General features: G+C 32.1%; 2 protein-coding genes and 1 long non-coding RNA gene across 3 annotated transcripts; 2 read left to right on the forward strand and 1 right to left on the reverse strand.

The window, feature by feature from the left end:
- Window positions 1–43: 43 nt before the first annotated feature.
- Window positions 44–5,497, forward strand: LOC111718486 (carbohydrate sulfotransferase 14; the record flags this gene model as incomplete). Its single annotated transcript, XM_023463689.1, is given in 7 exon segments — window positions 44–471; window positions 800–843; window positions 1,133–1,258; window positions 1,370–1,489; window positions 2,919–3,027; window positions 4,759–4,827; window positions 5,444–5,497. Coding segments are annotated over 7 exon segments (603 nt in total), but the record flags the coding sequence as incomplete, so codon positions are not given.
- A 496-nt stretch (window positions 5,498–5,993) lies between these two features.
- Window positions 5,994–6,434, forward strand: LOC111694708 (uncharacterized). The gene is made up of 2 exons (XR_002763693.1): window positions 5,994–6,137; window positions 6,272–6,434. It is a non-coding gene; the product is annotated as an uncharacterized LOC111694708 (long non-coding RNA).
- Window positions 6,435–9,810: 3,376 nt separating this feature from the next.
- Window positions 9,811–11,651, reverse strand: LOC111694712 (tropomyosin). The gene is made up of 3 exons (XM_023463701.1): window positions 10,840–11,651; window positions 10,430–10,606; window positions 9,811–10,051 (listed from the first exon to the last, which is right to left on the reverse strand). Exons 1-2 carry the CDS (start codon window positions 11,593–11,595, stop codon window positions 10,508–10,510), a joined length of 855 nt encoding a protein of 284 aa, XP_023319469.1. The 5' UTR covers window positions 11,596–11,651; the 3' UTR covers window positions 9,811–10,051; window positions 10,430–10,507.
- Window positions 11,652–14,894: the final 3,243 nt, after the last annotated feature.

Below are 14,894 nucleotides of genomic sequence, written 5' to 3' on the forward strand. Positions count from 1 at the left end.
ATTAAATTTTTTTTAAATGATTCATTCTTCTTAAATTTTCTGATTTGTCCCCCAAATCGTAATTTAGACCCATTGACGTGGTCTAATTTGATGTGGGACACCCTGTATATTCTGAGGTAAACACAAATAAATAGCCAAAAATGTTTCATGGAACAGTTCTAAGGAGCCTATATAAGTATTCCACAAAAAACTAAATATCTGCAGCAAGATACATTATCAGACGACGACGACATTTTAGTTATTCTTTCAATGGCTCAAAAGTTCTGTGTTAAACTGTACACGCGAAATATTGGCTTGGTTATGCTTTTAATTTGAAAGTTTGAATTTTATCTTTATTTTGAAAAGGTGAACAGTCTCTTATATATTTTAGAATATTTCTGGTCTGAAGACATGAGATTCAATCAAAAAGCCAGCCTAGGATCTTATTTAATAGAGAAGAAGAGAAAAGTATTGTACTGCTGGAACCATAAGGTAAATCCTTTACACATTTATCTATTATCTTCATAGAAGGGGTTTATTCCTTTGGTGTACAGTCCCGTTTAGTCTTCATATGTGTACTGTTATACAGTGTAGAGTTTTCTTTAATTGCTTAATAGTCTGCCCGTTACTTGAATTAAAGGGAAGTATTCATAAAACATGCGGTACAAGTACTCTAGACCAGACAGTACCTGTATTTGAAATAGTTTATTTATTGTCATATTTACTATTTGCTGGAATTGGACGAACCTTGATCTTCTTTTCTGTAGTAATCCACTATCCGTATCTGTCCCGATCCTTTCAAGTAAATCTTTTATTTTAGGTTGCTAGCAGCTCATGGTTTTCGGTTTTTTCAAAGTATTCAAGGTTAGACTTGACCTTGATTAGAATTGACCTTGACTTATACTTGACCTTGGCTTAGACTGGACCTTGACTTAGACTTGACCTTGACTTAGACTGGACCTTGACTTAGACTTGACCTTGACTTAGACTTGACCTTGACTTAGACTTGACCTTGACTTAGACTTGACCTTGACTTAGACTTGACCTTGACTTAGACTTGACCTTGATTTAGACTTGACCTTGACTTAGACTTGACCTTGATTTAGACTTGACCTTGACTTAGACCTTGATTTTGAATGAAGTATCTAACTAGGGAGAAATTTACTAGTGACAAACTGTACAAGTTGACTGGGGTAATGAGCCCAAAAAGCCTAGAAGAGTTCCAAATTGCAGTTCAAGAATATAAAAATATTATTCTGATAAGGCATCCTATTCAAAGGTTAGTCAGACAGCTTAATCCAGAACTTCGGAGAAAGCGAAAGAATTTATAAAATGTTGTATTATTAACCTACTGATACCTGACATTTGTATGGGTGTATATATTGCTCAGGTTGATATCTGCCTACAGGGACCGAGTTCAAGGTTTGAAGCTATCTGTTCCATTGTTCAGAAAAATTTCCCAGACCCTTCGAATTGATGAAAAGAATTCTCGTAAGATTATGACAATTAGGTGAGGTTTGATTTACAGTTTTATTGAACTGGAAACTAAATTTTCCACATACATTTAAACCTAATCAACTTAGAACATTCCCGTCGTGCTACCTAGTTTCCAAATCAAAATCTGAGGCAAAATGGTCAGAAGGCTCTTAAGTTATGATATACAAACAGACAGTGCAGAGATTACTAATTTTTATGTTTTATGTATACAGTGAGAACCAGAAAACTGTAGAGTAGGAAGACGACATTAAAGCAATACATTGAATTATATTTTATATTGTTTCAAGGCAAATAGCTTTACAAGTTAAAAGTTATATTAAATCTATTATACTGCACAATTGCTAGGCCTATTGTTCATTGAACTATTTAAAGTCATAACTTGAGTCTTAAAGTCGACTTCCTATTCCAGAGTTTTCTGGTTATCTCTGTATATACAGGGTGTCCCACGAAACATGACGGTTGGTAAATATTTTAGAATGTCTTTTTCCATAATTTGTTAAGTTGTGTGATACCAAAGATCAATAAAAATATTATATGGGAGTCATGTTATATTAAACTTGATTTCAAAGTAAAAGATAATGAAGCAAAAGATTTTTTGACTAAAAATAACGATTTATTAAATGTCATGTTTCGTGGGACACCCTGTATCACAAAAAAATGAATATCCAAAGACGTATCATCATTATCGTCACCGGCAGACGGGATTGCATAAAACTTATCTAATTGTAATTAAAAGTTCATAAAAAGAAATTTATCTTTTAAGTTGTGTTTGATTCACAAGAATACTCTTTAAACCCTTGTCGGACCAAGGATAAACGGAATATCCGTATATTGAAGAAAATTTATGGGTATCATTGGAAATCAGACGTGGCATTCTTTAAAGGGAGTGAATTGCAAAACATGGTAGTTGAGCTGAAAGTGCAGTTTTGTAGAGAAAAACTTTAGGTTCATTTGAGACCAATGTGACATTTTTACGGTGTACAAGTCGTGTGTATCATTTCACCAGTTGTTTCAGTCAGCAGAAGAAATGTAAAATGTATCATTGGTATCAAATGAATCCTAAACTGTTTCTTTACAATACTGCACTTTCAGCTTAACTACCATGTCTAGCAAGTCACTCCCTTTAAAAAGAGGTTCACAATCACTTGAAAGGAAGATGGCAGCTTTAACAGTTCTTATATTTTTTTATGAATTTGTATACAATAATAACATTAAAACTGGGAGACGACTTTTTCGCTTAAATTATTACTTTAAACAGTACAATCAACTGTGCAGTGTAAACAGGTCAATTTTACTTAATAAGTAAAACTATAATTTGCTTTGTAACCACATCAAATACACTAAATTATTGCCGTAATATCCCCTTTCTATTCCACAGTTTTCTGGTCCTCTCTGTATTCATTCAAAATATCTTTTTTAATTTTTAAACATTCTTGTGTTAGGAAAATGATTAGTGGAAAGCCGGTTCTGCAGAACCGTACAGTTGAGGTGTACATGCCGACCTGGACAGAGTTCATTCACTACATTATACTCACTCCATATCAACATATGGTAAGATACTTTCTCACATACTTAAAGGGATAGGAAGACGACGTTTATAATCAAGTTATGACTTTAAATAGTCAAATGAGCGTGGGAGTGGGACACAGGAAGTGATTCAATAAGTGTCTAGTAAAACTTTTTGCTTTGTAACAATATCAAATACACTGAAGTATTGCTTTAAAGTCGTCTTCTTATTTCAGAGTTTTCTGGTTATTACTGTACAATGTAAACAGTCTTTTATTTTTTTTAATTATAACTCATCTTATTGAAGAGCCTTTGAGAAGAAAAACAATGTTTTGAATTTCTAACATGTAACCGGATAAGTTTGCTTATCTCATTCCTTTCACAAAATCAAAACTAAAGAAGCTACGAGGTCACAAAATCATTCAAGTAATATCGCCTAAAGTTGATTCTCAGTTTAGTTTACAGTGATGTGGTTTATAGATAACATCATACTAACTCCATATCAACATATGGTTAGATATTAATCTAAACTAAAAAAATTTCATTTTTGACAGAATAACTTTTCAAAAGCTGTCAATAAAAAAATTTAAATTGAATTTTTGATATGCAGCCAGACAAGTTTCCTGTTGATTGAGTTTAAAGGAATTAAGTCTTTGTCACAAACTCTAATGTTCTAATCCCTATCTTTGCAACCCAATGTCGTGATGGGCGGATTTTTGGTAATGTCAATTTGGTAATCACAATTTGGGAATAACAATTTGGTAATTACCAAATTGTCATAACCAAATTGTCATTACCAAATTGACGTTAGCAAAAATCCGCCCGTGAATATCGTAGGCCTTATTACTTTAAAACTATAAATTCGGTTAGATCCAATAATATTAAAGGTTTATACTAAAACTAAAACTTAAAGAGTTGAGAGGTCGCAAAGTAATGCCAGTGTTCTTTAGATGTCAAGATTGTAGTTACATATTTACAAAGATAATGAAGAAAATTAATTGTCAAATAAACAAAATAAATTGTGAATCGTTTTTTTAAAATTTACATAAAAGATTTTTTTTGAAGGATTTATGACAAACTAAAATTAAATGTTTAACCATGTCTATTTGTTTTCTCTTTAACTAGTCTATATAATAAAACAAGACATTTGCATATTTATATGTTGCCTACAGCCGGTCAAACGGCTGGACCGAATGGGCTGAATTTGTTGTGAATACTCATGAGTGGCCCGGGGGGTGTTTAAGGTTTAAAAAACTCGAAAATATTTTTTTTTTAATTTCACGGGCAACGCCGGGCCCTTCAGCTAGTATTTGATTAATATGACCTAGGACCATTTTTTCTGATCTGAAAACTGATATCATTAAAAACAATGCTTGTTCTTTCTTTATTATCATCATAATAGTCATTATTAGATTTTTAACATTCAAAAACAAAATTAATTTTTTTGATCAAATATAAAAAATATTTCTTCTCCTGATGCAGATTTTTATTTACGGACATCATTAATTCCTATTTTTAATTTGCTTCCTTCTATATTTCTCTTTATAATTTCGGATTATTACCTTCGATTGATTAAAAAGAAATTGAGTCTAAGATTTTCTTATCCGTTCAGCTTTGCAATCTTAAATCGTAGAACTTAGAAATTTTAAAACTTCAAATTCTGGTAGATAAATTAATCTAAGTTGGAAATATCAAAGGTTTAAATTTACATTAGGTTGCAAAAATATATGTATATAAAAAATTTGAGCTTCTGGCAAAAACTCAGTTCTGTTGTAGGACTTTCATTGGACCTTGTTTACCCATCACTGTTCCCCTTGCGTATCTAATTTTTCCATAATTCTTCAGGTATGTTTTAGATATACAGGGTCTTTGATTATGGCAGTGAGACACGACTTATTCTTTCTAATTTCACAGTTGTATGGGTCTAACTGCATACATTTATTTATGTATAAAAATATACAGGGATTTCTAGAACAGGTTGGGACGGTGTCCCACGAATCGTGACTGTAGCAAGACGACTTGAAGGTCGTCTTTGTTTTTTGAAATAATTTGCAGCATTTATTCGTAAACTAAATATTAGAAGTAAAATTCTAGATTTAAAAGTCACAAACCCCTGGTCTTTTTCCTTTTCTGTGTGTGTGGTCTACCTTTTTTTGTGATTTTTGTATTACCGGCGCGCACCGAGATACGGAGAATTTTGTTCATATTTGGAAACTTAGGTTTTTCAATAAAATTGAAATCTGAACGAAAACAGAAAAGCCTAAGATATCCGAGGAGAATTTTGTGGTAATTGTATTAAGAATCATACATATGTGTCTCCAACAGACCAACAAATTCAAATATCAAAGACGAGTTCCAAATCGTCTTGCTACCGTACTGTTTCATGGGACACCCAGTGGTTGTAAAAAATTATATATTTTAAAAACTTCGGATAAATACTAATTGATTAGTTGATTTCCAGGCTGATGAATTAGAAGATCAATCCAGAGTTTTAAAATCAACTAATCTTACTCAGGTTTGCAGAACTTGTAAGCTTTTTTCGAAATAAAAGTTTACAAGCAATTAAAAAGAAGCTTTTTTAATTGACAGCTTCTCTTTGTTTCCATGTTTATGTGTATCCATGCTGCTTAAAAGATTAATATGAATCAAAATTGAAATCAAAAGCAAACTTCATTATATTGATATAATCGCCTACATTAACTAGAGTTCCGGGTTAAAAGTCCAGCGAGTCTTAATTTTAAAAGGAGAGATCAGGAGAGATCAGGAGAGATCAGGAGAAATCAGGAGAAATCAGGAGAGATCAGGAGAGATCAGGAGAGATCAAGAGAGATCAAGAGAGATCAGGAGAGATCAGTAGAGATGCAGACATATCAGGAGATACCAGGAGAGATCCAGAGAGATCAGGAGAGATCAGGAGAGATCAGGAGAGATCAGGAGAGATCAAGAGAGATCAGGAGAGATCAGGAGAGATCAGGAGAGATCAAAAGAGATCAGTAGAGATCAGGAGAGATCAGGAGAGATCAGAGGAGATCAGGAGAGATCAAGAGAGATCAGGAGAGATCAGGAGAGATCAGGATAACTTCCGTAATAGCATTTTGGATCAAATGTATTTCTTTCAGAGATTTTATGTCCCAGGTATCCTGTAAAGCACTTAGGTAAGTCTTATAAAAATAAAAGCATAATCTTTCAGCTTCATTTTCCCCAAACATAAAAAATTATTAAATTAAAAATTAATCTACTTTTTTTTATAAATTCAAACCTTAATAATATTTACTTTTACAAATTATAGGATGCTGTATGAGAAATATTTTCCAGATTTTGTACTGTTTCAGTACAATTTGGATAAGTACAAACAGATGGCAAACCATGGCAGAGGTTGTACAGATTTATAACTCAGAAATTGTATATATTGTACTTTGCACAGGATGTTCCAATAAAATTAAACCCAGTGACGAGTTTTTAATTAGATGAAACTACGAAACAGTTTTCATTAAGTCATATTTTGCTAGAAACATCATTAAAACAATAATACCCCAATAATGCCGGGATTTGCGAAAGGTGGTCTGCATATTCTGTACGCTGAAACTTGGCGAGATATCAAGAATTTGATCGAATTTAACCAAAACTAAAAAAGACTTTGTTAATGTTAATTTCAATGTTAAATAGTAAGCACAAGTAAAACAAGAATTTTAACGGTTTTCCCAAAAGATTTATTATTATGTTATTATTATGCCCCCACCCCCCGGCACTGGCTTAATAATGCTGTTATTTTATGTTAAATCTACTACATGTCCCTATGAAGTCCAAATTGTAGTCCCAATTCAAAGCTATATATATCAAAATGTATCCCTTTGCATAGTTCTGCATTACTCTCTGAAGTCCTGATGTATTATTCAATGACTACTCCCCTTTGTAGTCCATTGTAGTTCCTATTCAAGGACCATCCTCTGCATAGTTCTGTATTACTCTCTGAAGTCCTGAGTAGTCTCCTGAAGAATATGGGGGGGGGGGGGCAAAGGACAATTATGTTGCGCGTAGTTGGAAAAATCTTTTTTTGCCCCCCCCCCCAAAAAAAAAGTGAATTTTATTTTAGGGTATTTTTAAAATATATAAATAGGCATTTTTTTGTAAGGAGTAAGACTTTTTAATTTTATTACGCATTATCAAAATAAAACAAGGTGCATTTTTTATAGATAGGGCTGTAAATTTTAAAGTTGGTTGTATTTGTAAAACATTTGCAGATAAAAAAAATAAAATTTAGGTGCTTAAATTAAAAATATTTAGTGGCATTCTAAAAAAAACAAGGATTAGAAATGTTGAATAAATGGGCAAATGTAAGTCTTGTGGGGCAATTTGAATAAGAATGTCTGAGTGTAATTTAAAAAATCCATGAAATTGAAGACATTGTTTTAAGAAAGGGCGAAAACACAAAGAATCTGAGCTTATATTGAAAAATGTTACAGTTGAATTTGAGTTCGCTTAAAGAGTCTAGGTTAAAAAAAATTACTGTGATCTGTGGGATCATTTTTTTCAAATTTTCGAGAAAACTAGCTGTTTTTCAACTATATGAACCCATGTTAAGGACTTCTTGCCCCCTGTAGGGGGGTCAAGCTTTCTTGAGGGGGGGCATGCCCCCTTATTCAGGCTAGGGGGAGGCCTGCCCCTCCTAAAGGAAAGGAGGAATACTGCCCCCCCCCCACCCCTGTATTTGCGCCTGAAAGACTTTAAAATGGAAAAGTTTTACTTTTCAAAAATGTTCAGCATTTGCAAAAAATTCCCTAGGTGGCATTTTCTGAAAATTGAGATAATAACCATAGATAAATAAATAAACATAGATAGCTTATGTACGCAAAATCACCAAGAATTGTACAGTCTGCGAACTCATACTTCTAGGGGTCAAAGTGTACTTCAATGATAAGCGGGGTGGTTTGGTGTTTTAATGGATTTCATAATTAATAAACCACTCAGGAGTAAATTTTATTTTGAGAATATCAAATTATTTCACTGAGCAATATATCATATTGACGAGAACTGAAGAAGGACATGAGAAGAACTAAACTAACATAAATTTCTCTCTACAGAACTCATGTACACCAAAAGTACTCAATCACATAAGAGCAGCCAATGTTCACAACCGACCTAGTTAATCTATATAATAGGAATATCTTTAAAACATTTGTGTACATTTATATCTTTCAAGATGAAAAATGTCGTCTTATGCACAATCTAATGGTAATCAGTAGCCTGCAATTAAACATATTCTGAAGAAAGTTTTTAGGTGCTTTACTTGAAACCTGATGGGATCCATTTTCAGCAGTGATGTGTCTGGCTTTACCTTTTCTTAAGATTTCGATAATTTTAGCTTTATTTAATAAATTGAAATCTTAGCATGTAAAAGTATAGGTTGACAAATGCATGACACAAATTTTTAAAAGTCGTTTCTCAACTGTCATGTTTCGTGGGACACCCTGTATAAATATATTTATCCTGCTGAGCTCTTAGATATTTGAACTAAAACCGTTTACGCAAACTATATAATGACACGTCCATACTGTCGTCGTGAAATACAGGTTGTCCCACGAAACATGACAGTATGCGAGACGACTTGAATGTCGTCTTGATTTTTGATATTATTTGCTGCATTTATTTGTCAACCTAATTTTAGAAGTAAATTTCTAGAGATACTAATCACAAAATTCTCCCAGTCCTGCCAATTCCAAAATGTGGTCTGCATTTTTTGTGCTTTCAATATTGCCCGAGAAATGAACAATTTCGTTCAGATTTCGACAATTTTGCTTTTATTTAACAAAATTGAAATCTGAACCAAACTCTTTATATCTCCGGTAATATTGAAAGCACAAAAAACGCAGACCACTTTTTGGAAATGCCAGGGTTAGGAGAATTATGTGATAATTGTTTCAAGAATCATACATGTTGAAGTAGATAGAAGACTAAATATCACAAATAAATTCAAATATCAAAGACGACTTTCAAGTCGTCTTGCTATTGTCATGTTTCGTGGGACACCCTGTATATCAATAAGATAAGGCCAACTTTCGATTTCAATTGTTGATTTCTATATCAAGCTTTTAAACTGCATGGATGCAAATAATCATGGAAACAAAGTAAACTTGTAATTTGGATAAAGCTTGTTAAAAGAAAAAAACTAAAATAGAAAAGTCGTCTGCATTGTATTGATATAAAGGACGACCACTGTACTATAGTTCGAACAAACGATATTTATAAAGAAGAATCAAGTTTACGGCACGTCAGACTAAAGTAAATTTCACGTAAATTGAAATCTTATCTGCTTTCAATCATAACTTCTCTACTTGAAGAGCCTTTTAGAAGCAACAAAAGGTGCTGAATTTCTAATACAGGGTGTCCCACGAGGCATGACAGATGGTGAATAGTTTTGAATGTCGTCTTCCATACACTGTATTATATATTTAAGGCTGCTTGCAGTTTATTTCGTTTAAAAAATCTTTTGCTCAAGTATATTTTACTTTGAAATCAATTTTACTATAATATGACTCCTATATAATATTTTTATTATTTTTTTGGTATTAAACAACTTAACAAATTATGGAAGAAGACATTCTAAACTATTTACCAACTGTTATGTTTCGTGGAACACCCTGAATGTCGCCAAATATACTTGCCTTTCTCATATTCACTCATGCGTAATATCAGAACTACAGGAGATACGAGGTCTCAAAGTACTGCCAGTGAATTGGTTAGAAAATAATGTGATCTCTACCGTTTCATTAACGTAGTAATATGATATCTTGCAAATTTTTTTTTCGAACAAATAAATTTTATTTTAAATATTATTGAGCAATGTTTATTTCTCCGAGTCGACTGTACAGAATACAGATGAGCTATATTATTTATCACATATATTGAATAATGCATCGTGTAAGGAGTAGATAGATAGATAGATGGCAACTATTTTTCGTTATATCGATAGACAGAAATACATTATAATCACATTGATTCTAGTGGCTTTGTCATATTTACAAATAACACAGGTAGATGAAGCTAATTAGAAAGTCGTCTTCCCAACATTCTAAAATATCAAAATATTAAAAAGATACATTGTGCATAGTTCCAAAAAAACCATAAAAAATTAGATTAAGAATTCTTAAAAATTTAAGAAAAAATAGGATCACAATTGTAAATAAAAAAGTTTAAGAATTGCTAATGGCCAATGACATATTTTTTTATAAAGGGTCGGTGTTTATATCAATATAAGGAACACGACTTTTCTATTTCAAATTACAAGTTTACTATTTATAAACAAGTGAAGCCATTAATTGATAGCATATCTTTGTGTCCATGTTATATGTGTATCCATGCTGCTGCTTGAAAGCTTCGTTGAAATCAAAAATGTAAATCGAAAGTCAACTTAATTGTATTGATATATACGACGACAACAGAAACTTACTTTAAAGATATCAGGGAAGCTAAGATCCTTTCTATTTGTACAAAACAGAGAACATGCAGAGACATGAACGCCAGCAGATTAGTAACCAGACATTTCGGCGAAGGTCTGTTCAAGCTCGTCAGCAATAGCCTTTAGCTTCTCCTGTTCTTGATACAGCTCATCTTCTAGTCTGTCAACCTACAGACAGATATTTATTATTCAATCAAAAAACAGATAACATCCTCATGCACAATGTTTCATAGACCAATTGACATGGACCAATCCTCAGTGAGGTCTGTTCTCAACAGACAGATAGTCTAGATAGATAGACGAATAAATATGTAGATAAAAGATTATATATAGAAAATAATATAAAAGGAAAATAGGACCAGAAATATAAAAATCTGCCGGAAAAAGTTAAACATTCAAACCTCTTTCTGCAGTTTCTGTACAGATCTCTCAGCAAACTCTGCTCTGGCCTCAGCCTGCTTCAGCTTAGCGGTCAAAGTTTTGATCTGTTCCTTGTAGGCCTCTTCTCTCTGGTTGGCCTTCTCTTCTGAGACCTCCAGGGACTTCAAGTTGTTACCAACAACTCTCAACTCCTCCTCCAGCTCCATGATCTTGGTCTCTCCGGTCTCTGCTCTCTCCTCTGCCCTCTCAAGCTCACCCTCTACCTGTGCCAGCTTCTTTGCAACCTCGTCGTACTTTTTATCCGCATCCTCGGCCTGGTTTCTGGCCTCCTTCAGCTCTTCTTCCAACTTGGTCATCCTCTCCTCATCTTGGATCGCTCTGTTCTCCAGAACCTTCCTCATACGCTCGGAATCATCAGCAGCTGTTGATGCTTTGTCCAGTTTCTGAGATGCAATAAGTAGTTTATCTTCACATTTCTCCAGGTCTTCCTCAAGTCCCTGAACTCTTCTGTTCAAGGCGTTTACTTCAAGCTCTGCAGCAAGAAGGGCTTTCTCCTTCTCCTCTAGCTGCTGTGTGGTGGTTAGAAGCTGCTCAGTGGTCTTGTCAAGATCCACCTCTAACTGCTGGGACTTCTTAACAAGCTCAGCAACCTCCTCCTCAGCCTTTTCTGCACGGATCTTGGCGTCCTTTGCTGCCTGCTCACAGGCATCAGACCTGTCCATAGCATTGTCCTTCTCCACCTTCATTGCCTGCATCTTCTTCTTGATGGCGTCCATTGTGCTGATCTATCCGCAGCAACCTGAGTCCTTGAAAATATATTTAAAAGAATAAATACTTAAATATTAAATACAAATAAATACACAATTCACCTTCTTTAAAATTTGAAAATTAAATAGAATTTGTAAATAAGATTTCATGTGTACGTAAAATGTGCATGCCCCCGGAACTAAGTTTGACCAATTTGTGGTTAAATTTTGTCATAAAACAAGGAGTCCTACAGTGGATTTTAAAATTGTAAGTTTTAACTTAGCTGTGATTAACAAGCTTCTGCTAAGTTCCAAATTGTAATCTGAATGATTAAGGATTTATAATAACAGTAACTTTAATTTTTTAATATAGATAATTAAAATATTATCTCAGATTTATTAAGTGGCAAGATAAATTTGAAGCCAAAATAAAAAAAAATCATGTTTAAGCCGGTCAATATTTCTATACCTGGACTTCATGGCTTGGCAAGAACTCAACATTCACAAAGCCTGGATTTAGATTTAGATCCAAGGCCAGGCAAGACACCTGCTGTATATAGAATCTTATTTATTCAAACATTTTTTAAATGTATCCGAAATATTGCTTAAATTTGCAAATATTTGATTTAAGTATTGAGGTATTTTGACAATGGTAAAAATGTAAAAGAATTTCACGCAAACTTGAACATTTTTACAATTACAGAGCAAACATTTAATTAGGTTACATTTTGTTTTAATTAAGGAATTATTTGTTTACGCATTTTTTAGCCATGTTTGCGCATTCCTCCGATTCTTTTCTTTTATATTTTTTTTGTTCATGTGTTCAAACGTTCTTGTGTTTAAATGTGCATGTTTTCAAATGTTCAAATGTTAAAATGTTAATGCATTCAAATGTTCAAATGTTTAAATGTTCAAATATTCATGTGTTCAAATGTTTATTTGTTCAAATGTTCATGTGTTCAAATGTGCATGTCTTAAAATTTTCAAGTGTTCAAATTTTCAAGTGTTTAAATGTTTATGTGTTCAAATGTTCATGCGTTCAAATGGTTAAGTGTACAACTTGTTAAACTGTTAAAGCTTTCAAAGTTCACATGCTAAAAAGACCATATATTCAAATGTTTATGTGTTCAAATGTTCACGTGTTCAAATGTTCACGTGTTCAAATATTCATGTGTTCATGTGTTCAAATGTTCATGTGTTTAAATTTGCATTTGTTTAAATGTCCATGTGTTCAAATGTTCATGTGTTCAAATGTTCGTGTTCAAATGTCCATATGTTCAAATTGTCATGTGTTCATGTGTTCAAATGTTCATGTGCTTAAATGTTAAAAGGTTCAAATTATCATGTGTTCATGAGTGAAATGTTCAAGGTATAAATTTGCATTTGTTTAAATGTTCATGTGTTCAAATGTTCATGTGTTCAAATGTTCATATGTTCAAATTATCATGTGTTCATGTGTTGAAATGTTCATGTGTTTAAATTTTAAAAGGTTCAAATATTCATATGTTCAAATGGTCAAATGTTCATATGTTCAAATGTTCGTGTGCTCAAATTTTCATGTGTTCAAAATTTCATTTGTTCAAATGTTCATGTGTTAAAATGTTCATAAGTTCAAATGTTCATGTGTTCACTTGTTCATGTGTTCAAATTTGCATTTGTTCAAATGTTCATGTCTTCAAATGTTCATGGGTTCAAATGTCCATGTGTTCAAATTTTCATGTGTTTAAATGTTCATGTGTTCAAATGTTTATATGTTCAAATGTTCTTGTGTTTAAATGTTCATGTGTTCAAATGTTCATGTGTTTAAATGTTCATTTGTTCAAATGTTCATGTGTTCAAATGTTCATGTGTTCAAATGTTCATGTGTTCAAATGTTCATGTTTTCAAATGTTCATGTGTTCAAATGTTCACGTGTTCAAATGTTCATGTGTTCAAATGTTCATGTGTTCAAATGTTCATGTGTTCAAATGTTCATGTGTTCAAATGTTCATGTGTTCAAATGTTCATGTGTTTAAAGGAAAACCCAAAATTCACTCTAATTATCATTTTATCTATTTTCAATGTTTGCAGGTAACCGTGTGTAAATAACATGCATATATATGAATATCAATTGAACTGGTTTTTAGTAAATGAACAGTTTAATGATTCTTATACATTAGAAATTATCTGGTTTAGACCTGACTTTAGTCAAACCATAATCATTAATTGTTTTTCCATAATTGATTCATTTATTACTTAAACTAGTTTACAGAGTTCTAATTGATCAAGTTTTTGTACCTTAGTAGATCAACTAGCTTTCATTTTCATGTCAAGAAATTTAAAACATTTTTTTCTAATCAAGTTTTTGTTTTAACAACCTCATTTTTTAGTTTCAAATTTCGAACAGTCAAAAGAATTTTGGAATAGTTAATATTTTGTTTGATATTATTAACAGAATGTTCATGATCTTACAAAAAAATTCTACAAAAAAAAATAATTGTTTACAATTTATTAAAATTATAAAATTCAACTCAAATAATTGTTTTATGTTAATTTTCAATAAAAAAATACTAAATATATTACAATTTATCATATTATACAAAATATTAATTTTTAAATATAGAAAAGGAATCGTACATCTATAGAGCTCGGAAATAATGTAATTATCAAATATCGAGAGAAAAAAATTAATTTTTTTTGTTAAAGAAAAAACTTTTAAGTTTTAGCACAATTAGTAGTGTTGAGCCACTGACAGTAATTTATGAAGTATTAATTTGGAATTAAATTTTACAATTTTAGCAATCTAATATTCCTAATTACAGGGTAGAGATTTAACATAGTATTTTGTGATCATGAATGACAAACTGTGTACAAAAAAAGTTACACTACGCTAGTTCATTAACAAGCAATCTGAGACTTTCGATCACAATTTGACCTATTAAACATCAATATTTTTCTTTCAAAAATGTGTTGCTGGTGGATGCGTTTTAAATCGAAAAGTTTTTACATTGATATTATTGTTGTCGTCCAATGCGTCCACATTTTGTCCAACGAAAACTTTTGACTCGTATGTAATTCCTATTATTGTAAATGTTCTAGAACAGACAGACTTTGAAAATATTTAAATTACAATATATTTCATGGAGACGATAATTCATGGAGACGATATTTCTTTCTGAAATTGTCATGTTTGATGAGAAACCCTGTATGTGAACCCTGTATTGTGACAGTTAAATAATGAAAAATATCGAATCATGCTGTGTTACAACTCGTCTTTTAACCTAAAAAGTTTTAATGTATTATTTATCATTTTTTTAAATTAATGATTATAATTAAAAATGAATATTTTT

The sequence above is a fragment of the Eurytemora carolleeae genome, unplaced genomic scaffold (genome assembly GCF_000591075.1).
Source record: "Eurytemora carolleeae unplaced genomic scaffold, Eaff_2.0 scaffold22, whole genome shotgun sequence".
Lineage (NCBI taxonomy): Eukaryota > Metazoa > Arthropoda > Copepoda > Calanoida > Temoridae > Eurytemora > Eurytemora carolleeae.